This window comes from Erinaceus europaeus, chromosome 9 (assembly GCF_950295315.1).
Source record: "Erinaceus europaeus chromosome 9, mEriEur2.1, whole genome shotgun sequence".
Lineage (NCBI taxonomy): Eukaryota > Metazoa > Chordata > Mammalia > Eulipotyphla > Erinaceidae > Erinaceus > Erinaceus europaeus.
Genome location: NC_080170.1, coordinates 76918736 through 76940031, shown reverse-complemented (window position 1 = coordinate 76940031; position 21296 = coordinate 76918736). Strand labels below are relative to the sequence as shown.

Here is a 21296-nt window from a genome sequence, read left to right as displayed (position 1 = left end):
TGGGACCTGGGAGCCATAGGCATGAGAGTCAGTTTGCATAAACATAATGCTAACTCCCCCACCCTGCTGTCTTTGTCTAAAGGGGCAAGAATGTCAGTGAATCACTGAGATTCTAGGCTGACTCCTTTCAACATGAACTCCTCACAAACAACTGCTCAGCAGGATGAGACATGCCAAGCCTTAATAAAAACTCTGAGCACTTTTCTAGAAGTCAAGAATTCTGTCCAGGGCCAAACTAGGCTTCTAATGACATGTGGTAGGAAAGTAGGAATGGTGGTATTTTAGGGCTCAGATATCCTTTAGAGATCTGGGTGTTTCAGTGTGTGTTTCTGTTCATGAATCCAAAAGCCATTTAAATGTAACAGAAAAGATTACTCTTTTACTCCCTTCCCCCTCCACTGAGGATTATGCCCCAAGTGAAGTTCTCTGAGGCAGTGTCACCATGGGGATTATTTTAAGCCAGAAAGGCTATAGGCCATTCTGGCAGGTTATTTTAGGTTAAAACTTCTAGTGTTTCACGTGCCAAGCTAAGCTAAGCTGTTGCTTGGGCAGCCAGGAAGCAACAAAGAAAGGAAATAAAACATGAGAAAAAAAGAGAATTGATAAACTAAAATGGGACCCAGTAAAAAAGGTGGGCAGGAGATATGAATAGACAGTTATTTAAAGAACTTACACATGTCCCACAGACATATATGGAAGTGCTTGAATTCATGCAACCGCAGAGAAATGCAAATGAAAACCATACTGAGATACCACCTCATACCTGTTAGAATGGCCTTCAACAAAACAGGAGAGGATAAATGTTGGAAAGGATATGGAGAGAGAGTAACTCTAATACACTGCTTTTGGGAGTGCAAACTGGAGAACTCACTATAGAGAACAATATAGAGAATCCTGAAACAAATACAAATGGAAATGCTATATAATCCAGTAACTCCACTCTAGGCATTTATCCAAGAGATAACAACACTAATTTGAAGGGATATATGTACACCCATGTTTATAGCTGCATTATCCACAATAGCCAAAATATGGAAGCAACCAAAATGCCCTTCAACAGATACTGGCTAAAAAAAAAAAAGTTATGGAACATATACTCAATGGAGTACTACAAAAAAATTAAAAGATGACTTTGTGTCATTTGGATAAAATGGATGGAATTGGAGTAGACTAATGTGAAGTAAGTAAGGAGGTAAAGGACAACTACAGGATGGACTTACTTATATGTGGAATTTAAAGGATTGAATACATGAACTTGAAACAAATAAACAAACAAAAAGCCAACCCATGTCCAAGACTGTGGAAAACTGTATTGGTTATCTAGTGGTTGTATGGGGCAGGGACACAGGTGGTGGGTAAGGTGTGAAATTATAATCCTCTTAAGTTATAATCTCATAAATCATTATCAGTTTAACATGTGGAATGAGGAATAGATTTACTATGTCAAGTTCTCTAACTGCCTATTCAATAGTTATGAGTATACATACTTTCTTTACCCTAAGTATTTAATGTTCCAGATGTGTAAGGTGATCAAATTCTGATTATATTGTTCAAGGAACTCTAAAAATATATTTGTATATATAGTTTTTTTTTATTTCTAAGTTATCTACAACCATTTGGCCCTATCAGTATCTAAGATACAGTGATTACCAGATACCTATAAAAGGCACAAAGCATAGTGAAGTCAATCATACTAAGCCTAACCATTCATTATATTTTCATTAAAAGAAAAAAAAACAACTAGCTTGTTTATAATAATAATTAACTAAAATCTTTCTAAGACTACAAGAACCCTTCCAGTTCTCTTTAAGATCCTTATTTCTCCTAGTCCTGGAGTCTCTAGGACTATGCCCATACTTCTTGACGTTTCTTCTCTCTAATTCCTTACCGTCATATTGCCTCTGTTGACCTCAACTAAATCAACACAGTGCTGTCATGCCACATTATGCTGCTATTGACTGGATACTGTGGATTGTTGCCAGAGACCAGCATTTTAACTGCCTAACTCCTCTATCTGCCACCAAGTTACAGATGCTATCATGATTCCATTCTAACAAGGATTCTATCCCTCACCAATGTGTCCTGGAATATCACCTCTCCAGAGCCCTAATCCACTAGAAAGATAGAAACAGATTGGGAGTATGAAGCAACTTGCCAACACCCATGTCCAATGGAGAAGCAATTAGAGAAGTTAGATTTCCCACCTTCTGCACCCCAAGAAGAATTTTGGTCTATACTCCCAGCAAGGGAGAAATGATAGGGGGAAGATGACCAGAAGGACCTGAACACCAACTCCATCAGGACCCAGAGAGAAAAGAGGAAAAAAGGAAGGACATTTGGAAGTAGTAATAGGTATAGGTATGACTTAGAAAGGAAGAGAAGATGGGACCATTGGGATATATATATATATATATATATATATATATATATATATATATATAGAGAGAGAGAGAGAGAGAGAGAGAGAGAGAGAGAGAGAAGAGAGAGAGAGAGAGAGTTATAGAAATAATAGTCAACCCATATCTGTGAACTTGGGAAAACTATTATAGCTTCCAGTGAAGAGAATGTAGACACAGAACTCTGGTGATGGGAACAGTGTGAAACTACATCCCTGTTAAATCATTTTATAAATCAGTATTAAGTCACTAATAAAATTTTTAAAAAGAAGAAAGAAAAATAAAATATGTAAATATGCACAGAAAACTGTTCATTAGTGAACGTTTACTGAGTACTGACTGTGCCCTTGGTGCTGTACATAATTCTAGTCCTTACACCTTAGAGATAATTAGAAATGACCTGAAGAACTTGTGAGGAAAAAAAAAAATTCCCAAGCTCTAGTCTCAGAAATTCATATTGGTAGGTCTTGAAATATATATATGTGTGTGTGTGTGTGTGTGTTAGTAAAAACATCTTAGATTTTTTAAATACTAATAATAAATGAATAAACTAAAGTGTAGTGGTCAAAAAAGGATGGGCTGAGTTACATTCTTCCCATGAGTGGTCACTGTTTCACATGGAGCCCCTGCAGATGTTGACCAACAACCCCCTGCATCCACCACCAGGAGAACAGAAAACCCTACATTCCTCTGAGAATGGGCAGCAGGGACCAGTGTTGTCTCTTGGAATCAGTGATCAGCCAGAATGTCTTCCAGCGTTACCCTTAGCTTCCTGCCTATGTGCTGTTTCTTGTCCTGAACTGCTATTGTTCTTTCTTATAGAAAGCAGTGGAGTTAATGTGCCTTGTTCCAAAACGCTGCAATGACATGATGAATCTGGGACGCCTGCAGGGTTTTGAGGTGAGGTGTTATAAATGTTCTCAGCTACTGATACAGTGGTAGAATGTAAGACTTGCAAATGTAAAGTAGCTCAATCCCTGGCACCACATACACCAGAGTATACTCTGGTTCTCACTTTCTCTGTCTTTCACTATTAAATAAATCTTTTAAAAGAAGAAGAACCAAGAGATGTCCCACCCAGTAGAGCATGCACAAGGCCCCAGGTTTAAACCCCAACATTACACAAGAGTACCAAGTCACCAGGAAAAAGTTCTATGGATGGGGAAGCAGTGTCTCTCTTTGTCCATCTACCCTTCTCTTTATCTGAAATTTTAAAAATGAAAAAGATGGCCCTAAATGATGGGAATGAAGGTGATGCTTGTGTGAGACTCTGGCACAGCATGAAAAAAAGAATGCTTCTCATTCCTCTATTTTCTGGGTACCAGGATCCCAGACTGAGAAGCCTCATGTGCTACAGCCAGAATGCTGTATGCCCACTTCCTATGCCCACTTCTCTGACCACCTGTGTCACTATTCCTTGGCTTCTCTGGTTCATAGGCTTAGAATATACATCTGTTTAGGGAAACTAGTAATGGGATATTTACAGGAGGTCCCAGCGTGATCAACCACACTGAAGTCAGATTTCCAAGGGGGTTGAGAAGGTCCACAATTCTTCATCACTGTGAACCTGGCAATGATCTCTTTTCTTTTTTTGCTTGAGAAAGTATGGGATTGTAAGACAAAGCAGACTGTGTGATAGAAGTAGGACCAGAAAGAAAAATTAAACCTTTTCTTTTTATGAGAGGGTGGTTCTACTAAACAGGCCTATTTAGTGGTTGACTTTTAAAAAGCATTTTATTTATTTATTAATGAGATAGATGATAGATAGATAGATAGATAGATAACCAGAGCATCACTCAAGCACATGGGATGCCAGGGATTGAACTCAAGACCTCATGCTTTCAATTTCAGCACCCTATGCACTACACCACTTCCTGGACTGCACTGCCTGATTTTCTTGTTAAATGTGTGCTTAGAATTCTCAAACATCGGGAGTCGGGCAGTAGCACAGCCAGTTAAGCGCATGTGGTGCAAAGCGCAAGGACTGGCATAAGGATCCCAGTTCGAGCCCCCAGATCCCCACCTGCAGGGGAGTCGCTTCACAGGCTGTGAAGCAGGTCTGCAGGTGTCTGTCTTTCTCTCCTCCTCTCTGTCTTCCCCTCCTCTCTTCATTTCTCTCTGTCCTATCCAACAACGACGACATCAATAACAACAACAAGAAAACAACAAGGGCAACAAAAGGGAATAAATAAAAAAAGAATTCTCAAACATCACAGTGAACAGTTCTGTTATTTGAAGAAGAGAAAGTTGTAAAGAGAAATAGCTTCAGGATTTTAATTTCAGTGACTATACTAGTTTTCTCAAACTGGTCAAACTGACCACTTATTAGAATGTTATCTAATAATGCCTATTGACCCCAGTCAGACTTCACAGGAACTGTGGTGTGTGTGTGTGTGTGTGTGTGTGTGTGTGTGTATGCCGGGCTAGCTTCGCCAGAGAGAGAGACAAGGAACTCATGGTGGTGTGGTAATACAATTCTTTATTGATGCGGACGTCCCAGAGTCAAGTGTGAGCATAGTGGGTTTAGACCACGTGGAGCTAGCAAAATGGCCGCCTCCCGCTATGCACACCAACCCTTCTCCAGGTCTTCTCCAGGTCAGGACGCAGAAGAGAAAGAAAGAGAGAACAGAAGCAGAAGTGACTTTTATAGGAGAATTCTGGAAGTGGCAAGTCAGGATGGAATTGGCTAGGGAAGAGGGTGGAGAAAAGAAAAAGGCATTCTGGGAAGGTAGAAAGCTGGTGGGATTAGCAATACCCTGAGGGGATAACATGGTGGGGATATGTAAATAATACTTGCATGGAAATATAATGGCTTGTGGGCCCTGCCAATGTTCAACCACATCTGCACAATATCCCAACATATGTACACTTATTTTCTCTGTAAATCAAATACTATGATCTCTTTTTATTAAATCCTAGAGAATTTGCTTTGCTTTTTTCTAGCAAATTGGGGAAAGGCAGTGAATAGACTTCCATTTCTTCTGAAGCCCATAGCTCTAAACAGGGAGATAGATGTTCAACCCTCTTATATTTTCTCTTTAAATTCTCTAACTTTCCTTTTAATGTTGGGAGGGCTGTATAACTCATGGATCATACTCATGTAATATGAATAAGCTTTTAGAGTTTTCCTGGCTAGTTGGTCACTGGCTTAATATTAACTTGGTACCAGGGTAGAGATAAGCCTGTTCAACTGCTGACCCTGGCAATAAGAAGCCATAATGCAAACCAGGAGTCTGGCATTCCTCGGAAACATGAAGGAACAATGACCTATGTGCTTGGTAATACTTCAGATAAAGTATCATGTGTAGAGAATGTACTACATTTGACTTAAGAGGCAAAAAAATTGTCACCTGAGAGATTATATAGTTCAGATAAGGCCTTCTGGTCACTTTCTAAATGTCAGGGCTACACATAGTAGAAAAAGCAAGGTTCTCCAGTAGCATCTGTTTTTTGAAGACTTCCCAGTTTGGACTAAATTCCCTTAAAAGATGTAAATATGTTTCTGAAAATCTAATTAGAAATGAGTAAGTACTACTGGGGTCAGGTGGTGGCACACTTGGTTAAGTGCACACATTACCTGGGTAATTACAAGGACCTGGGTTCCAACCCTCACTCCTCACCTGCAGGAGGGAGGGTTTACAAACAGTGAAACAAGTACTACAGGTGTCTCTCTATCCCACCCCCTCCCCTCTCAGTTTCTCTCTGTCCTGTCTAATAATAAAAAATAATTTTTTAAAAGAAGGGAAAAGGGAGTTGGGCGGTTGCATAGCAGCTTAAGCACATGTGGCACAAAGCACAAGGACCGGCATAAGGATCCTGGTTTGAGCCCCTGGCTCCCCACCTACAGGGGAGTCGCTTCATGATCAGTGAAGCAGGTCTACAGGTGTCTTTCTCTCTCTCCCCGCTCTGTCTTCCCCTCCTCTCTCCATTTCTCTCTGTCCTATCCAACAACAACATCAGTAACAACAAGAATAACTACAACAATAAAATAACAAGGACAACAAAAGGGACTACATAAATATTTTTTAAAAATAGAGAAAGGGAAAAAATGACCACTGGGAGCAGAGGACTCATCCCTGGTGTCAAGATAATTAACAATAAATAAATCAACAAACAAACATGTATGTATGTTATGTTCTACCTCTTGGACTTTTTTTTTCTTTTTTCTTTTTTGCCTCCAGGGTTATTGCCGGGGCTTGATGCCAGCACTATTAATCCACTGCTCCTGGAGGCCATTTTTCCCATTTTTGTTCCCCTTGTTATTGTTGTCATTGCTCCCCTCCCCACCCCCCCCTCCCCTCCCCTCCCCTCTCCTCTCCTCTCCCCAAATCACTTTATTGGGGAATTAATGATCTATATGACAGTTGTTGAAATCTAATTACAGTTCCTAACTGAGTGTTGTGTTGATCATCCAGGGCATGGTCCTGAGACCTCATCTCCTTTTCACTTACTTCACTTGGGCCTTCTCTCCATCAGGGCACCCTGACCGCTCAGGGTAAGCTGCTGCAGCAGGACACTTTCTACGTGATTGAGCTGGATGCGGGCATGCAGTCCCGGACCAAGGAGAGACGAGTGTTCCTGTTTGAGCAGATTGTCATCTTCAGTGAACTGCTCAGGAAAGGGTCCCTCACCCCAGGCTACATGTTCAAAAGAAGCATCAAGGTAAGGGTGCCTTGGATAAGAAGGAGAAAGAGGCAGATGTGCTGGTGCTATTTCCCTGTTTTCCCAAGAAGGAGGCACTGGATTGAGTGGAGACCAGAAGCTATTCAGCCTCATAATCTTTGGGCAAGGAGAGTGACTGTCTGAGAAGTGGCAGGCTGAGTACCTGTCTCTGGAATGATGTCATGGGCTCTCTAGGATCATGTCATTCACTTAAAAACAGAAACCTAAAATTCAGCTATTAGAGCAGGTTGAGATTTTGGAAACAGCTCCTAAATAGAAATGTTGAAATACTGTACTATATTGTTAGTCTCTAAAATGACTTAACTATGAAGAGGATAAACTTGACTTCTTCCAGATGAATTACTTGCTACTGGAGGAGAATGTGGACAATGACCCCTGCAAGTTTGCACTCATGAACAGGGAGACTTCTGAGAGAGTCATTCTGCAAGCTGCCAACGCTGATATCCAGCAGGCCTGGGTGCAAGACATCAATCAAGTCTTAGAAACACAGCGAGACTTCTTAAATGGTAGGTATTGGAGCTAGCATCTAGAGAGGTCATTTTCAGGGATCCCTAACTCTCTAAGCTAATTTGGTCTAGGCTTTTGGTGAATTATGAACCTGGGTCACATTTAATATGTCATTTTAAGAAAGACTGTTTAGAATTTACCTGAACCTGAATATACAAGTAGAACAGTAGCATTTTAAAGAAGGCCCCTCTCCAAAGGGAGAGAGATTCTGCTATATCATAGACAAAGGGCATATTATTTTTAATCATCTCTAACAGCTGGTCATAATCGGGGTGAAAGGGAGTCGGGCTGTAGCACAGTGGGTTAAGCGCAGGTGGCGCAAAGCACAAGGACCGGCATAAGGATCCTGGTTCGAACCCCGGCTCCCCACCTGCAGGGGAGTCGCTTCACAGGCGGTGAAGCAGGTCTGCAGGTGTCTATCTTTCTCTCCTCCTCTCTCCATTTCTCTCTGTCCTATCCAACAACGACAACAACAATAATAACTACAACAATAAAAAACAACAAGGGCAACAAAAGGGAATAAATAAAATAAATATTAAAAAGAAGAAAAAAAAAGAAACATAATCGGGGTGAAGGTCTAAGATGACCACATCCTCTTGCCTCTAGGGACCCACTATCAATGGCATGTGTTTCCCCATTTGGTGGCTAATGGCTTGTACTCTCAAGATTCTCTTGAGCTTTCTAGAGATAACTGAGCATTTCATAGGTTAATCTAAATCCTCCCTGTCCTTGTAACATAAAAGAGTCTGAATAAATAGTCTTACTGGCTTTTACCTTTTTCAAATGAGAGGTGACTGATAAGTAAAAGTTAGTAATACTTTGAAACTTACCAGCACAAACTGATTATTAAAGAGAGAATGTAGCTGTCCATGTACCCTGCAGGTGCTCCATTGTTTATATTTCTCTATTTGTATTTGTCCTGTTGGAATTTTCTCCCCCATTGAATTTGGTATGAAAGAAGTGTACAGTTTTTAACTAGTGCTGATCTGCTAAATTGATGAGGTTAGAAATCTCTTTTTAAGTTAGGCAAAATGTAATTAGTAACAAAGAAAAAAAATGTTACCTGGAAACCAAGATATGCATCAAACATTGTACTTATGCATGTACCCACACACAGACTTAGGAGTTTCACCTTTTCTTGCTGGTACAGTGCATAGTATCAATATGTAGTATATGCCTACGTGTATACTTGATACATACATACATTCACATACCCACACCCCATACCTACTGGGATAACATCTCTTCTTTCCTGTCCTGAGATCTGTGCTGGTATGTGACCATATATGTTCATCTGTGGACACATACCCAAGCCCTAGATATGTCACCTCTTCCTGGGAAGTTCTAGAAACTGGACCCTCAGATTACATTAGGCAAATGTGATAATACTTGTTGAATATCTAGCATGAACCTAAATGGTACAGGGAATGATTAGAAGTGACTAGCATTTTAAGGCCCTTGGACAAGTCATAGGTTTCTCTGGACTTTGGTTGGCTTGTTTTATGAAGAGCAGACAGGATTTTTGCTCCCTTGCTAGCTTGTGCTGTGGCATGCCAGCAGTGCTAGAAACAGGATAACATGGCAAACCTCCCTTCAGGGTCATTTCACTCCACAGTAAGAGACTAAACACAATGTGTATATTTTAAAATCAGTAAGAGGAAATTATATAGTGGGGTGCATTGACTTTAAGGTAGAACATTAGACTTCAGAGCAATTTCACACTTACACAGAGAGTGTTTTTTAGATTATGTCCCTGATCCCTCAACTGTAGAACAGTTTTTGGTTAAAATAAAACACCATAGACTAAATGAGTGTTAGGGTTATTGCTTATTTTAAAATGACTAGAATACAGTGCCAGTCCAGCCTATTATTTAAAAAGTGATAGTTTATGGTTCCAAATGTACACTATGAATCCACCACTCCAGGTAGCCATTTTTTCCTTTTTTTTTTTTTTCATACTTTATTTGATAGGACAGAGAGGAATTGAGAGGGGAGGGGGAGAGACAGGGGGGAGAGAAAGATGCAAGCCTGCTCTATCTCTTTTGAAGCATCCCTCTGCAGGTGGGGATCAGGGACTCATACTCAGGTCCTTATATATGATAATTTGTGTGCTCAACTGAAATTAACTGCTCAGTCTACTGAATTAACACTTTTATTGATAAAATCATTTGTGTGAAAATATGTACATATATAAAATAGACATTAAATTGCATTCTATTAGAAATTTCTTATAGATGTTAAAGCTAGAATGAGGTTTTCAATTTCATCAGTTCAGGTCAAAAGAAAAATGAGGGAGGAGAATGAGTTGAAGCCAGAAAATAATTGAACAATAATGGTTCTCATAAATTGAGTTATTTTATTTAATTATTTATTTATTGGATAGAGACAGAGAGAAATTGAGAGGAAAGAGAGGGAGAAATAGAAAAAGAGAAAGGAGAGACACCTGTAGCACAGTGTTTCACCATTCATGAAGCTTTCCTCCTTCAGGTGGGAACCAAGGGCTTGAACTCAAATCCTTGTACATTGTAACACATGTGGACAACTGGGTGTGCCTCTGTGCCCTACTGAGTTCTTTTTTTATGCCAAACATGGTCCTAAGCATCTCACATTTAATTCTCACATAAATATAATCCTAAATTTTTATAGTAAAGGAATAGCAACTCAAGTAAAGAAACGTGTCCAACATCACAAAAACAGTATGTATGTAATAGAATAGTAACTTGTACCCAGAACTGTATGATTCAATATTAGGTTATTGATCACAAATCTATAATATAAGTGATAGACATATCTGTGAAGTTTATAACTACAAAGCAAAGAAAGAAATGGGTCCATCATCCAGAAACAAAACCTGTTAGAAGGCAGCACCTTTACTGATCCTGAAAGATAAGTCATGGAAATTTAATCTCTCCTTGTGTACCTTATTTAAGGAGGCATATTATCAATAGAAGGGGTTGGGTGGTGGCTCACTCAGTAGAGTGTACACATTACCATGTACAAGTTCAGGCCTCAAGCCTCCAGCTGTGGGGGGAAAGAGGGATACAACTATCTTATCAAAGATGAATACTATCTTATCAAAGAGGGATACAGCTATCTTATCAAAAACATGCCCACTGGGAACAATAGAATAATGCAGGCACCAAGCCTGCAATAAAAAGAAAAGAAGAGAAAAAGAAAGAAAAGAGAAAGGAAGAAGAAAGAAAGTAAGAAAGAAAAAAGGGAGAGAAAGAGAGAAAGGGAAAGAAAGAAAGAAAGAAGAAAAGAAACAGCCTCATAGACTTCCGGAGGCGGAGCTACGAGCAGCAGATCGCTTTCTCTCCTTTCCTCTCCTCTCCCGGATCACTAGGAATACCAAAGGACCACCCGGGACCGAAACAAGACAGGACTAGAATGACCACAGGAACCCAGTAAATCACCCGTGAGTACAAACACATGTGGCTGGTGACAGGAGAGAGGGGCCTAAGGAGAGATTAAGTGACTGCTAACAGTTCAACAGTTTATCAGTTGAGACACCACCTCCAGTCTGCTCCACCAACAAGGGGACAGCTGAAGGGAGGAGAGGACTCCCCAGAGACTCACCAAGTGCAACTCTGAGTCTCCATTGCTACTACCCTAAGAATCTGGAGCAGCAACAGGGAGGGACACCAGGGGACAGAGATCTAACCAGGAAACTCAAGAGAAGACCTATACCTCAGTGGCATAGCTGAGGGCTATGAAAGTCTCTTTGCATAACCACTGGATTATCTCTGCCACACCCTGCTTTATCTCTTGGTCAGGAGTCAGTGATTAAGCTAAGAAGCCTATTGACAGTTTAAAAGCCCTCAGGCTCCCATAGGCTACAGGGAAGAAAAAAAAGAGGCTTTTACACCACTGAGCTCCAACTCAGGGATTGAAAAAACTGTTAACTTCCACCACTGTAAATCCTTTAATTAAATTACTTAGACACAAGTCAATCCAGGCAATAGTGATCAATAATTTGAAAAGTACTGATAAAGGGAACTCATAACATAATATATAAAATGGTTAAAACAACAAGAAAAAATATTGGAGACTCGAACCAGGACAAGAGTCCAGCTAAAAGTCCTCCAGAGGGTGAAGGACAAAATAACGAGTTCAACATCCAAACATTAGCTAAGGAAATAATAACAGGAGTGAGTAAAGAATTTGAAAAAATTGTAATCAGAAATGCAGGAACAACAAATGAGAATATGGAAGAAAATTCTAATTATTTCATGGTTATTAGAGAGCTGAAAGCTGAAATTGCTGAGCTAAGAATGCAACTAGCTGAACAAGATAAACAGTATCAGAGCAGGGCAACAAAATAGATGAACTCCAGAAAGCAGTAGAGGGCAGAGAGAATAGAATCTATGAGGCTGAAGACAGAATTAGCAAGATTGAGGATGAATTAGAGACAACTAAAAAAGAAGTAAGAGATCTCAAAAAGAGATTAAGAGATACTGAAAACAACAACAGAGTCCTATGGGATGACTTCAAAAGAAACAATATATGCATTATTGGCATACCAGAGGAAGAAAGAGAAGGAGAGGAAGAAAGCATTTTCCAGGACATAATAGCTGAAAACTTTCCTAGTCTAGACAACATCAAAGACATAAAGATTCAAGAAGCCCAGAGGGTCCCAAACAGAATAAACCCAGACCTAAAGACACCAAGACATGTCATACTTAGAATGGAAAAGAATAAGGATAAAGAAATGATCCTGAAGGCTGCAAGAGAAAAACAAAGAGTCACCTACAAAGGAAAACCCATAAGATTAGCAGCAGACTTCTCCATACAAACACTACAGGCCAGAAGAGAATGGCAAGATATCTATCGAGTGTTCAATGAGAAAGGCTTTCAGCCAAGAATATTATATCCTGCTAGACTGTCATTCAGACTAGATGGAGGCATCAAAACCTTCTCAGACAAGCAACAGTTGAAGGAAGCAACCATCACCAAGCCTGCCCTGAAAGAAGTTCTGAAAGGTCTCCTATAAACAACCAGACCACCACAAATAGGACATATATCAAAACACTCTAAAACTCTACAATAATGGCGTTAAAATATCTTCAATCTTTGATATCAATAAATGTCAATGACCTGAATTCACCTATTAAAAGACACAGAGTAGGAAGATGGATCAGAAAACACAAACCAACAATATGTTGTCTACAGGAAACTCACCTAACTCAACAAGACAAACACAGACTTAAAGTGAAAGGATGGAAAACTATCATACAAGCCAATGGCCCACAAAAAAGGGCAGGAAAAGCTATTCTCATATCTGACATGATAGACTTTAAAATAGATAAGATTAAAAAAGATAGGAATGGACACTACTTAATGCTCAGAGGATCAGTCAGTCAAGAGGACTTAACAATTATTAATATCTATGCACCCAATGAGAAGCCATCTAAATACATCAAACTCCTACTGAAAGAGCTACAGCAATATATTAACAGTAACACAATCATAGTAGGGGACTTCAACACCCCATTCTCTCAACTTGACAGATCATCCAGGAAGAAAATCAGTAAAGACATAAGGGAGCTAAATGAAGAGATAGATAAACTAGAACTATTAGACATTTTCAGAGTCATTCATCCCAAGAAACTGGAATACACATTTTAGTCAAATCCACATGGGTTATTCTCAAGGATAGACCATATGTTAGGCCACAAAGACGGCATCAGCCAATTCAGGAGCACTGAAATCACCCCAAGCATCTTCTCAGACCACAGTGGAATTAAACTAACACTTAACAATCAACAAAAGATTAGTAACAGTCCCAAAATGTGGAAGCTCAACAGTACACTTCTTAACAACTTCTGGGTCAAAGAGGAAATCAAGGAAAAAAATCAAAATGTTTCGAGAGTTCAATGAAAATGAAGACACAAGCTATAAAAATATTTGGGACACAGCTAAAGCAGTCCTAAGAGGGAATACATAGCTATAAAAGCACACATTAGGAAACAAGAAAAAGCACAAATAAACAGCCTGATTGCACATCTTAAAAGACCTAGAAGAAGAACAACAAAGGAATCCTAAAGTAACCAGAAGGACAGAAATCACTAAAGTTAGGGCAGAAATAAATAACATTGAGAATAGGAAAACCATACAAAAGATCAATGAAAGTAAATGTTGGTTCTTCGAAAGAGTAAACAAAATCTACAAACCTTTAGCCAGACTCACAAAACACAAAAGAGAGAAGACCCAAATAAATCGGATAGTAAATGAAAGAGGAGATAACACAACAGACACCGCAGAATTTCAACATATCATGCGAGGCTTCTATGAACAACTATATGCCACCAAGCTAGAGAACCTGGAAGAAATGGATGATTTCCTAGATACATAGCAACTTCCAAAACTAAGTAAAGACGAAGTGGATAACATGAACAGGCCCATCACAGCTAATGAAATTGAAACAGTTATCAAGAATCTTCCCAAAAATAAAAGTCCTGGACAAGATGGTTTTACAAATGAATTCTAAAAAACCTTCAAAGAAGAACTAATACCTCTACTTTTAAAAGTCTTCCAGAAGATTGAAGACACTGGAATACTCCCTGCCAGCTTCTATGAAGCCAACATCACCCTGATACCAAAAGCAGACAGGGACACAACCAAAAAAGAAAACTACAGACCAATATCTCTGATGAACATAGATGCGAAAATATTGAACAAAATTCTAGCCAACCGGATACAGCAGTATATCAAAAAGATTGTTCGTCATGACCAAGTGGGGTTTACCCCAGACATGCAAGGTTGGTTTAATATATGTAAATCAATCAATGTGATCCACCACATCAACAAAAGCAAGACCAAAAACCACATGGTCATATCAATAGATGCAGAGAAAGCCTTTGACAAAATACAACATCCCTTTATGATCAAAACACTACAAAAAATGGGAATAGATGGAAAATTCCTGAAGATAGTGGAGTCTATATATAGCAAATCTACAGCCAACATCATACTCAATGGTGAAAAACTGGAAGCATTTCCCCTCAGATCAGATACTAGACAGGACTGCCCACTATCACCATTACTATTCGACATAGTGTTGGAAGTTCTTGCCATAGCAATCAGGCAGGGGCAAGGAATTAAAAGGATACAGATTGGAAGAGAAGAAGTCAAACTGTCCTTATTTGCAGATGACATGATAGTACACATGGAAAAACCTAAGTAATCCAGCAAGAAGCTTTTGGAAATCATCAGTCAATACAGTAAGGTGTCAGGCTATAAAATTAACATTCAAAAGTCAGTGGCATTCCTCTATGCAAACACTAAGTTAGAAGAAATTGAAATCCAGAAATCAATTCCTTTTACTATAGCAATAAAAACAATAAAATATCTAGGAGTAAACCTAGCCAAAGAAGTGAAAGACTTGTATACTGAAAATTATGAGTCAAAGAAACTGAAAAAGACACAAAGAAGTGGAAAGATATTCCATGTTCATGGGTTGGAAGAATTAACATCATCAAAATGAATATATTACCCAGAGCCATCTACAGATTTAATGCTATCCCCATCAAAATCCCAAGCACATTTTTTAGGAGAATAGAAAAAATGCTACAAATGTTTATCTGGAACCAGAAAAGACCTAGAATTACCAAAACAATCTTGAGAAAAAAGAACAGAACCGGAGGCATCACACTCCCAGATCTCAAACTGTATTATAAGGCCATTGTCATCAAAACTGCTTGGTACTGGAACATGAATAGACACACTGACCAGTGGAATAGAATTGAGAGCCCAGAAGTGAGCCCCCACACCTATGGACATCTAATCTTTGACAAAGGGGCCCAGACTATTACATGGGAAAAGCAGAGTCTCTTCAACAAATGGTGTTGGAAAAAATGGGTTGAAATATGCAGAAGAATAAAACTGAACCACTGTATTTCACCAAATACAAAAGTAAATTCCAAGTGGATCAAGGACTTGGATGTTAGACCACAAACTATCAGATACTTTGAAGAAAATATTGGCAGAACTCTTTTCCGCATAAATTTCAAAGACATCTTCAATGAAATGAATCCAATTACAAAGAAGACTAAGGCAAGTATAAACCTATAGGACTACATCAAATTGAAAAGCTTCTTCACAGCAAAAGAAACCACTACCCAAACCAAGAGACCCCTCACAGAATGGGAGAAGATCTTTACATGCCATACATCAGATAAGAGTTTATTAACCAACATATATAAAGAGCTTGCCAGACTCAACAACAAGACAACAAATAACCCCATCCAAAAATGGGGGGAGGACATGGACAGAATATTCACCACAGAAGAGATCCAAAAGGCCGAGAAACACATAAAAAAATGCTCCAAGTCTCTGATTGTCAGAGAAATGCAAATAAAAACAACAATGAGATATCACTTCACTCCTGTGAGAATGTCATACATCAGAAAAGGTAACAGCAGCAAATGGTGGAGAGGGTGTGGGGTCAAAGGAACCCTCCTGCACTGCTGGTGGGAATGTCAATTGGTCCAACCTCTGTGGAGAACAGTCTGGAGAACTCTCAGAAGGCTAGAAATGGACCTACCCTATGACCCTGCAATTCCTCTCCTGGGAATATATCCTAAGGAGCCCAACACATTCATCCAAAAAGATCTGTGGACACATATGTTCTTGGCAGCACAATTTGTAATAGCCAAAACCTGGAAGCAACCCAGGTGTCCAACAACAGATGAGTGGCTGAGCAAGTTGTGGTATATATACACAATGGAATACTACTCAGCTGTAAAAAAAAATGGTGATGTCACCGTTTTCAGCCGATCTTGGATGGACCTTGAAAAAATCATGTTGAATTAAATAAGTCATAAACAGAAGGATGAATATGGCATGATCTCACTTTCAGGCCAAAGTTGAAAAACAAGATTAGAAAAGAAAACACAAGTAGAACCTGAAATGGAATTGGTGTATACACCAAAGTAAAAGACTCTGGGGTGGGTGGCTGGGTGGGGAGAATACAGGTCCATGAAAGATGATGAATGACATAGTGGGGGTTGTATTGTTAAATGGGAATCTGGGGAATGTTATGCATGTACAAACTGTTGTATTTACTGTTGAATGTAAAACATTAATTCCCCAATAAAGAAATAAATTATAAAAAAAAAAAAGAAACAGCCTTATAATTGAATGTTCTCTGGGCCCCAGCTGTTAACCACTTAATGTTTGTTACCATTAATACTGATCCTAAATGACAAAATTCAACATCACTTGCAATCATTTTTCTTTATTGGGGGTTAATGGTTTACATTACAGTTGTTGACACATGGATACAGTTTCCCATCTTGCTGTGATAGGAGAGAAAGACACCTGAAGACCTGCTTCACCACTTGTGAAGTGACTCCCCTGCAGGTGGGGAGCCGGGGGCTGGAACCGGGATCCTTCTACAGGTCCTTGTGCTTTGCGCTATGTGCACTTAACTGCTGCACTATCACCCAGCCCCTGTCTGTTCTTGTTTCTTAAGCTCTACCCGTGAGTGAGATCATTCCATATTCATCCTTCTCTTTCTTTATTATTTCACTTAACATGATTCCTTTAAGCTCCATCCAAGATGAGGTGAAGAAAGTGAGTTCATCCTTTTTAATAGCTAAGTAGTGTATGTATACCATTGTGTATGTATACCACAACTTTCTTAGCTACTCATCTGTTGTTGTACACCTAGGTTGTTTCCAGGTTTTGACTATTACAAATTGTTCTGCTATGAACATAGATATACACAGATCCTTTGGGTGGGTGTATTTGTCTCCTTAGTATATATTCCCAGGAGAGGAATTGCTAGGTCATAGGCGAGATCCTTTTCTAGCCTTCTGAAAATTCTCCAGGCTGCTCTCCACAGTCACTTTTATAGAATGTGGCCTGTATGGTTTTTATGTGGTTGTATCTTAAGCACTCAAACCTGGGGACTTTTTGCCTTAAATTCAGTGAAACAAAGGTCACATCTTTCTCTTCAAATTAGCTTTTTCTCTTTCTCCTGAGTTCTATTGACCACTTTATCCCATTGACCCCCTTCTCCTAGTCTCAAGAAGAAATGATCTTCAAGTCTTATTTCCCTATCTAGGTATGTTAGTTATATCTCCTACAGGGGCACTTGCCAACCCATGGCCATTCTACATTTCCACTGACTCTGTTTTGATTTGGCCTCTAACTTATAATACTTTTTCTTTCCATACAACCACCTGTATATATGCTCACCCACATGTACACACGTACAGAGCCCTCTCTCCTTTTGTTACATGTTCACATAAGGCACCATTTTTTTTTCATATTTTCACTTAGCTCTCACTATATGCTATACAATTTCCTTTTTTTATAATTACAATGGGGACTCAAGGGTTTACATTACAGTTGTTGACACATGGGTACGATTTATCATGATGGGTGTCTGCAGAACATTCTCACCTCCAACTTGGACTTTTTCCACCATCATGGACCAGGACCCAACATCCTCTCCACCCCTTCCCCCCTTCTTTCTCAGAGTCTTCTGCTTTGACGCAATACACTCTACCCAGTCCAAATTTCACTTTGTGTTTTCCCTTTCTGTCTTTGTTTCCTTTTTTTGCTTTTTATTGCCACCAGGATTGTTGATGGGGCTTGGTGCCAGCACTATGAATTCACCCCCAGTGGCCATTTCTTTTTATTTTATTTAAAAATTTTTAAATTGAAATGGGAGGGAAAATAGACAGAGGGTGAGAAAGATAAACACCTTCAGACCTACTTCATGACCACTCATGAAATGTCCTACCTGCAGACAGGGCATTTGTGCTTGGTAATATGTGCTTAACTGGGTGTATGACCACCCATCCCCCATCCTTGTTTCTTAAGTTCCTCCTATATGTGAGCTTATTTGATATTTGTCCTTCTTAGACAGAATCTTCACCAAAATAGAGGTCCAGAGGGCCAAATGATATAAGAAAATGTGGGGATAGATGGCATAATGGTTCTGCAGAGACTCTCATGCCTTAGGCTTCAGAGTACCAGGTTCAATCCCTGCATATAAACCAGAACTAACCCATGCTCAGGTAAATATATACATATATATATATGATGTAAAAAAATGTTCAAAGCCACTGATTATCAAAAACTAAAAATAAAAGACAAGATACCCTTTTACACCTATGAGAATATCATACATTAGAAAGGTTATATGTTTCTTAAAGAAAAGAGTAATGTCTTTATGTATCCCTAATACATCTGGCTCAAAGTTTGCGCCATTTAGTCTGCAAATACCTTTGGGATTCCCAAACTTAAAGTAACTGTATTCTCCTCCCACAGCACTACAGTCACCCATTGAATATCAGCGGAAAGAAAGGAGCACAGCTGTGATGAGGTCACAGCCTGCTAGGGTTCCCCAAGCCAGTCCAAGGCCATATTCTTCAGTCCCCGTGGGCTCTGAGAAGCCCCCAAAGGGCTCCAGCTATAACCCTCCTCTGCCACCCTTGAAGATATCTACCTCCAATGGCAGTCCAGGGTTTGACTACCACCAGCATGGGGACAAGTTTGAGATCAGCAAGGTATGTGATAGTCTCTCACCCTCACCATTCTGAGGACTTGGTCTCAGGGCTCACTTTATGAAGAAACATCTTCTTTGTGCTCATCATTTTAATAGTAACAGTGTACTGTATATAGCCTGGTTTCAACTATTTCTCTTCCTTCTTCTACAAAGTAAATGAGTTAGTCCAATTCCCCCTAGATCAGACACTCTGTATTAAGTGGCTGTTGTCATCTTCAGAGATTCTACAAATATAAGGCACTGCTTTAGTGATTAGGACTTATACCAAGTAGAATCATTGTGGTGTGGATAAGCAGTCACAGCTGTATTGTGTGACATCTGAAAGAGACTGCCTCTTCTTATGATGAGCTGCTAGAAGTGAACTGTATTACAGTGCTTCACTATCTATTTGGCTAATGTAGTAAGAGGAAGCTATTCCTCTTCATATGAATAGAGAAGACAGCCTTAGGTTAAATATTTACCATAGGTAACCCATAACTCAAGCATCACCATAAGAAGCATTCTATACTTAGCTATAAACTCCATCTACACAGGTGTTTTGACAACCCTCCAAACTAATAGGAACAGTGTGAAAAATGGGAAAACTACCAGATTAGGAATTAGGTGATCTGATTTCCATTCCAAACTCTACAGCTTACCTGTTCTAGAACCTCAGCATGTTACTTAGTTCTTCTAGAGCTCAATGAGTTGGTGAATTGGGAAAACTACATTCTTTTACCTACAAAATTATAGGATTTCAGGGGTATAGTTTCACATTTACATATAGTTTATGTAAATCACTGAACCTGCCATCAGAGTCCTGTCAAACAGTAGGTTTCACAAAGTCTAAGAGATGGTTTGGCTCTTTTTTTTTTTTTTTTTTTCTTTTCCCAGAACACTGCTCAGCTGATTTATGGCGGTAGCAGAGATTGAACCTGGGACCTTGAACCCTGAGGCTTAAGTCTTTTGCATTGCCACTAAAATCTCCTAATCCCAGCTTACTCTCTTCTTACAAGTTCATTTTCCTTATTAGTTCACACATGAGTGAAACAGTCCTGTAGTTGTCCTTTACCTCTTTACTTATTTCACTTAGTATAATCACCGTTTTGTCCCAGTTGATACAAACTCATCTTTTTGACTGAAAAGTAGTATTTCATTGAATATTTATTCCATAATTTATTTATTTATGTAGTTATGGCTTCTGTGTTTTGGCTACTGTGGATTGTTTAGCTTTGAACAGAGGGGTGCATATATCCTTTCAAATTGGTGTTTCCATGCTCTTTAGATAAATGCCTAAGAGTGGTATTGCTGAAGCATAAGGCAATTCCATTTTTATTTGTTTAAGCACTCACCATACTGTTCTACAGGGGCTGCACCAGTTTGCATTTTCATCAACAATGTCACAGAATCCCTTTTCCTTCACATATTCACCATTTATATTCCAATCTTATAACTTTACTATTTTTACTATTAATTAATATTTAGGTTCAGTCTGGTATTAAAGTAACTACCATGTGGAAATTATTTTCCATCTTAAAAGTCTTCTGCCTTTGTGAATAGGTTAAAGTTACGCTGGCATTTTGTCAGACCCACTGGTGCTCATTATGCTCTGTGAGTCAGCCAGGTCTCCCTGAGAGTTACAGGTCTATCTGGAAGCAGCTTCCCTGTTGAAGAGTAGTGTGAAAAGGCCAGAGACAGCACCTCTCTTGTTAATGAGTCCATACTAGAGTACCCTAGAGGGCACGCTGACAAATGAGTTCTATTCCCAGAGGAGCTAGGCTAGGGTAGGACATAGCCTTGCCTCTAAACTGGATAAATGGCTTGCTGTTAATTATGTCTCAAGAAAGGTCAGAATGTAGAAAAGATCAGTGCTTTCTAGGATAGCAAGATAGCTCACCTAGATATCACCTGCTTTGTCATGCATACAACCCAGGTTTGAGCCCTGCCTCCACGACACTGGAGAAAACTTCAGTGTTATGGTATCTTTCTGTCTACCCCCTCTATCTCTCTTGTCTCTCTGCCTGAAAAACTGAAACCTAAGTATTGAAACCCTGGCAATGACAGAATAAAGAAGAGGGGGAGGAGGGAGGGATGAGGAAAAGGGCAAAGTAGGAGGAGGAGGGTGAGGAAGAAGAGAAGGAAGAGGATGACAGATCTATGCTTTTGCAAAAGGAAGAGGAACAAGTATTTTATGGCTAGGGATCAAACTA

The 21296-nt window shown here is 39.4% G+C and overlaps 1 protein-coding gene across 26 annotated transcripts in view; it reads left to right on the top strand.

Moving 5' to 3' along the window:
* KALRN (kalirin RhoGEF kinase) overlaps positions 1–21296 on the top strand; it is an 866834-nt gene that overhangs the window by 802136 nt on the left and 43402 nt on the right. For all 26 annotated transcript variants that reach the window (XM_060198227.1, XM_060198226.1, XM_060198224.1 and 23 more), the window contains 4 exons: positions 3219–3296; positions 6873–7058; positions 7414–7585; positions 18870–19108. In XM_060198227.1, the coding sequence (XP_060054210.1) occupies positions 3219–3296; positions 6873–7058; positions 7414–7585; positions 18870–19108 (675 nt within the window). The remainder of the gene's footprint in view (positions 1–3218; positions 3297–6872; positions 7059–7413; positions 7586–18869; positions 19109–21296) is intronic.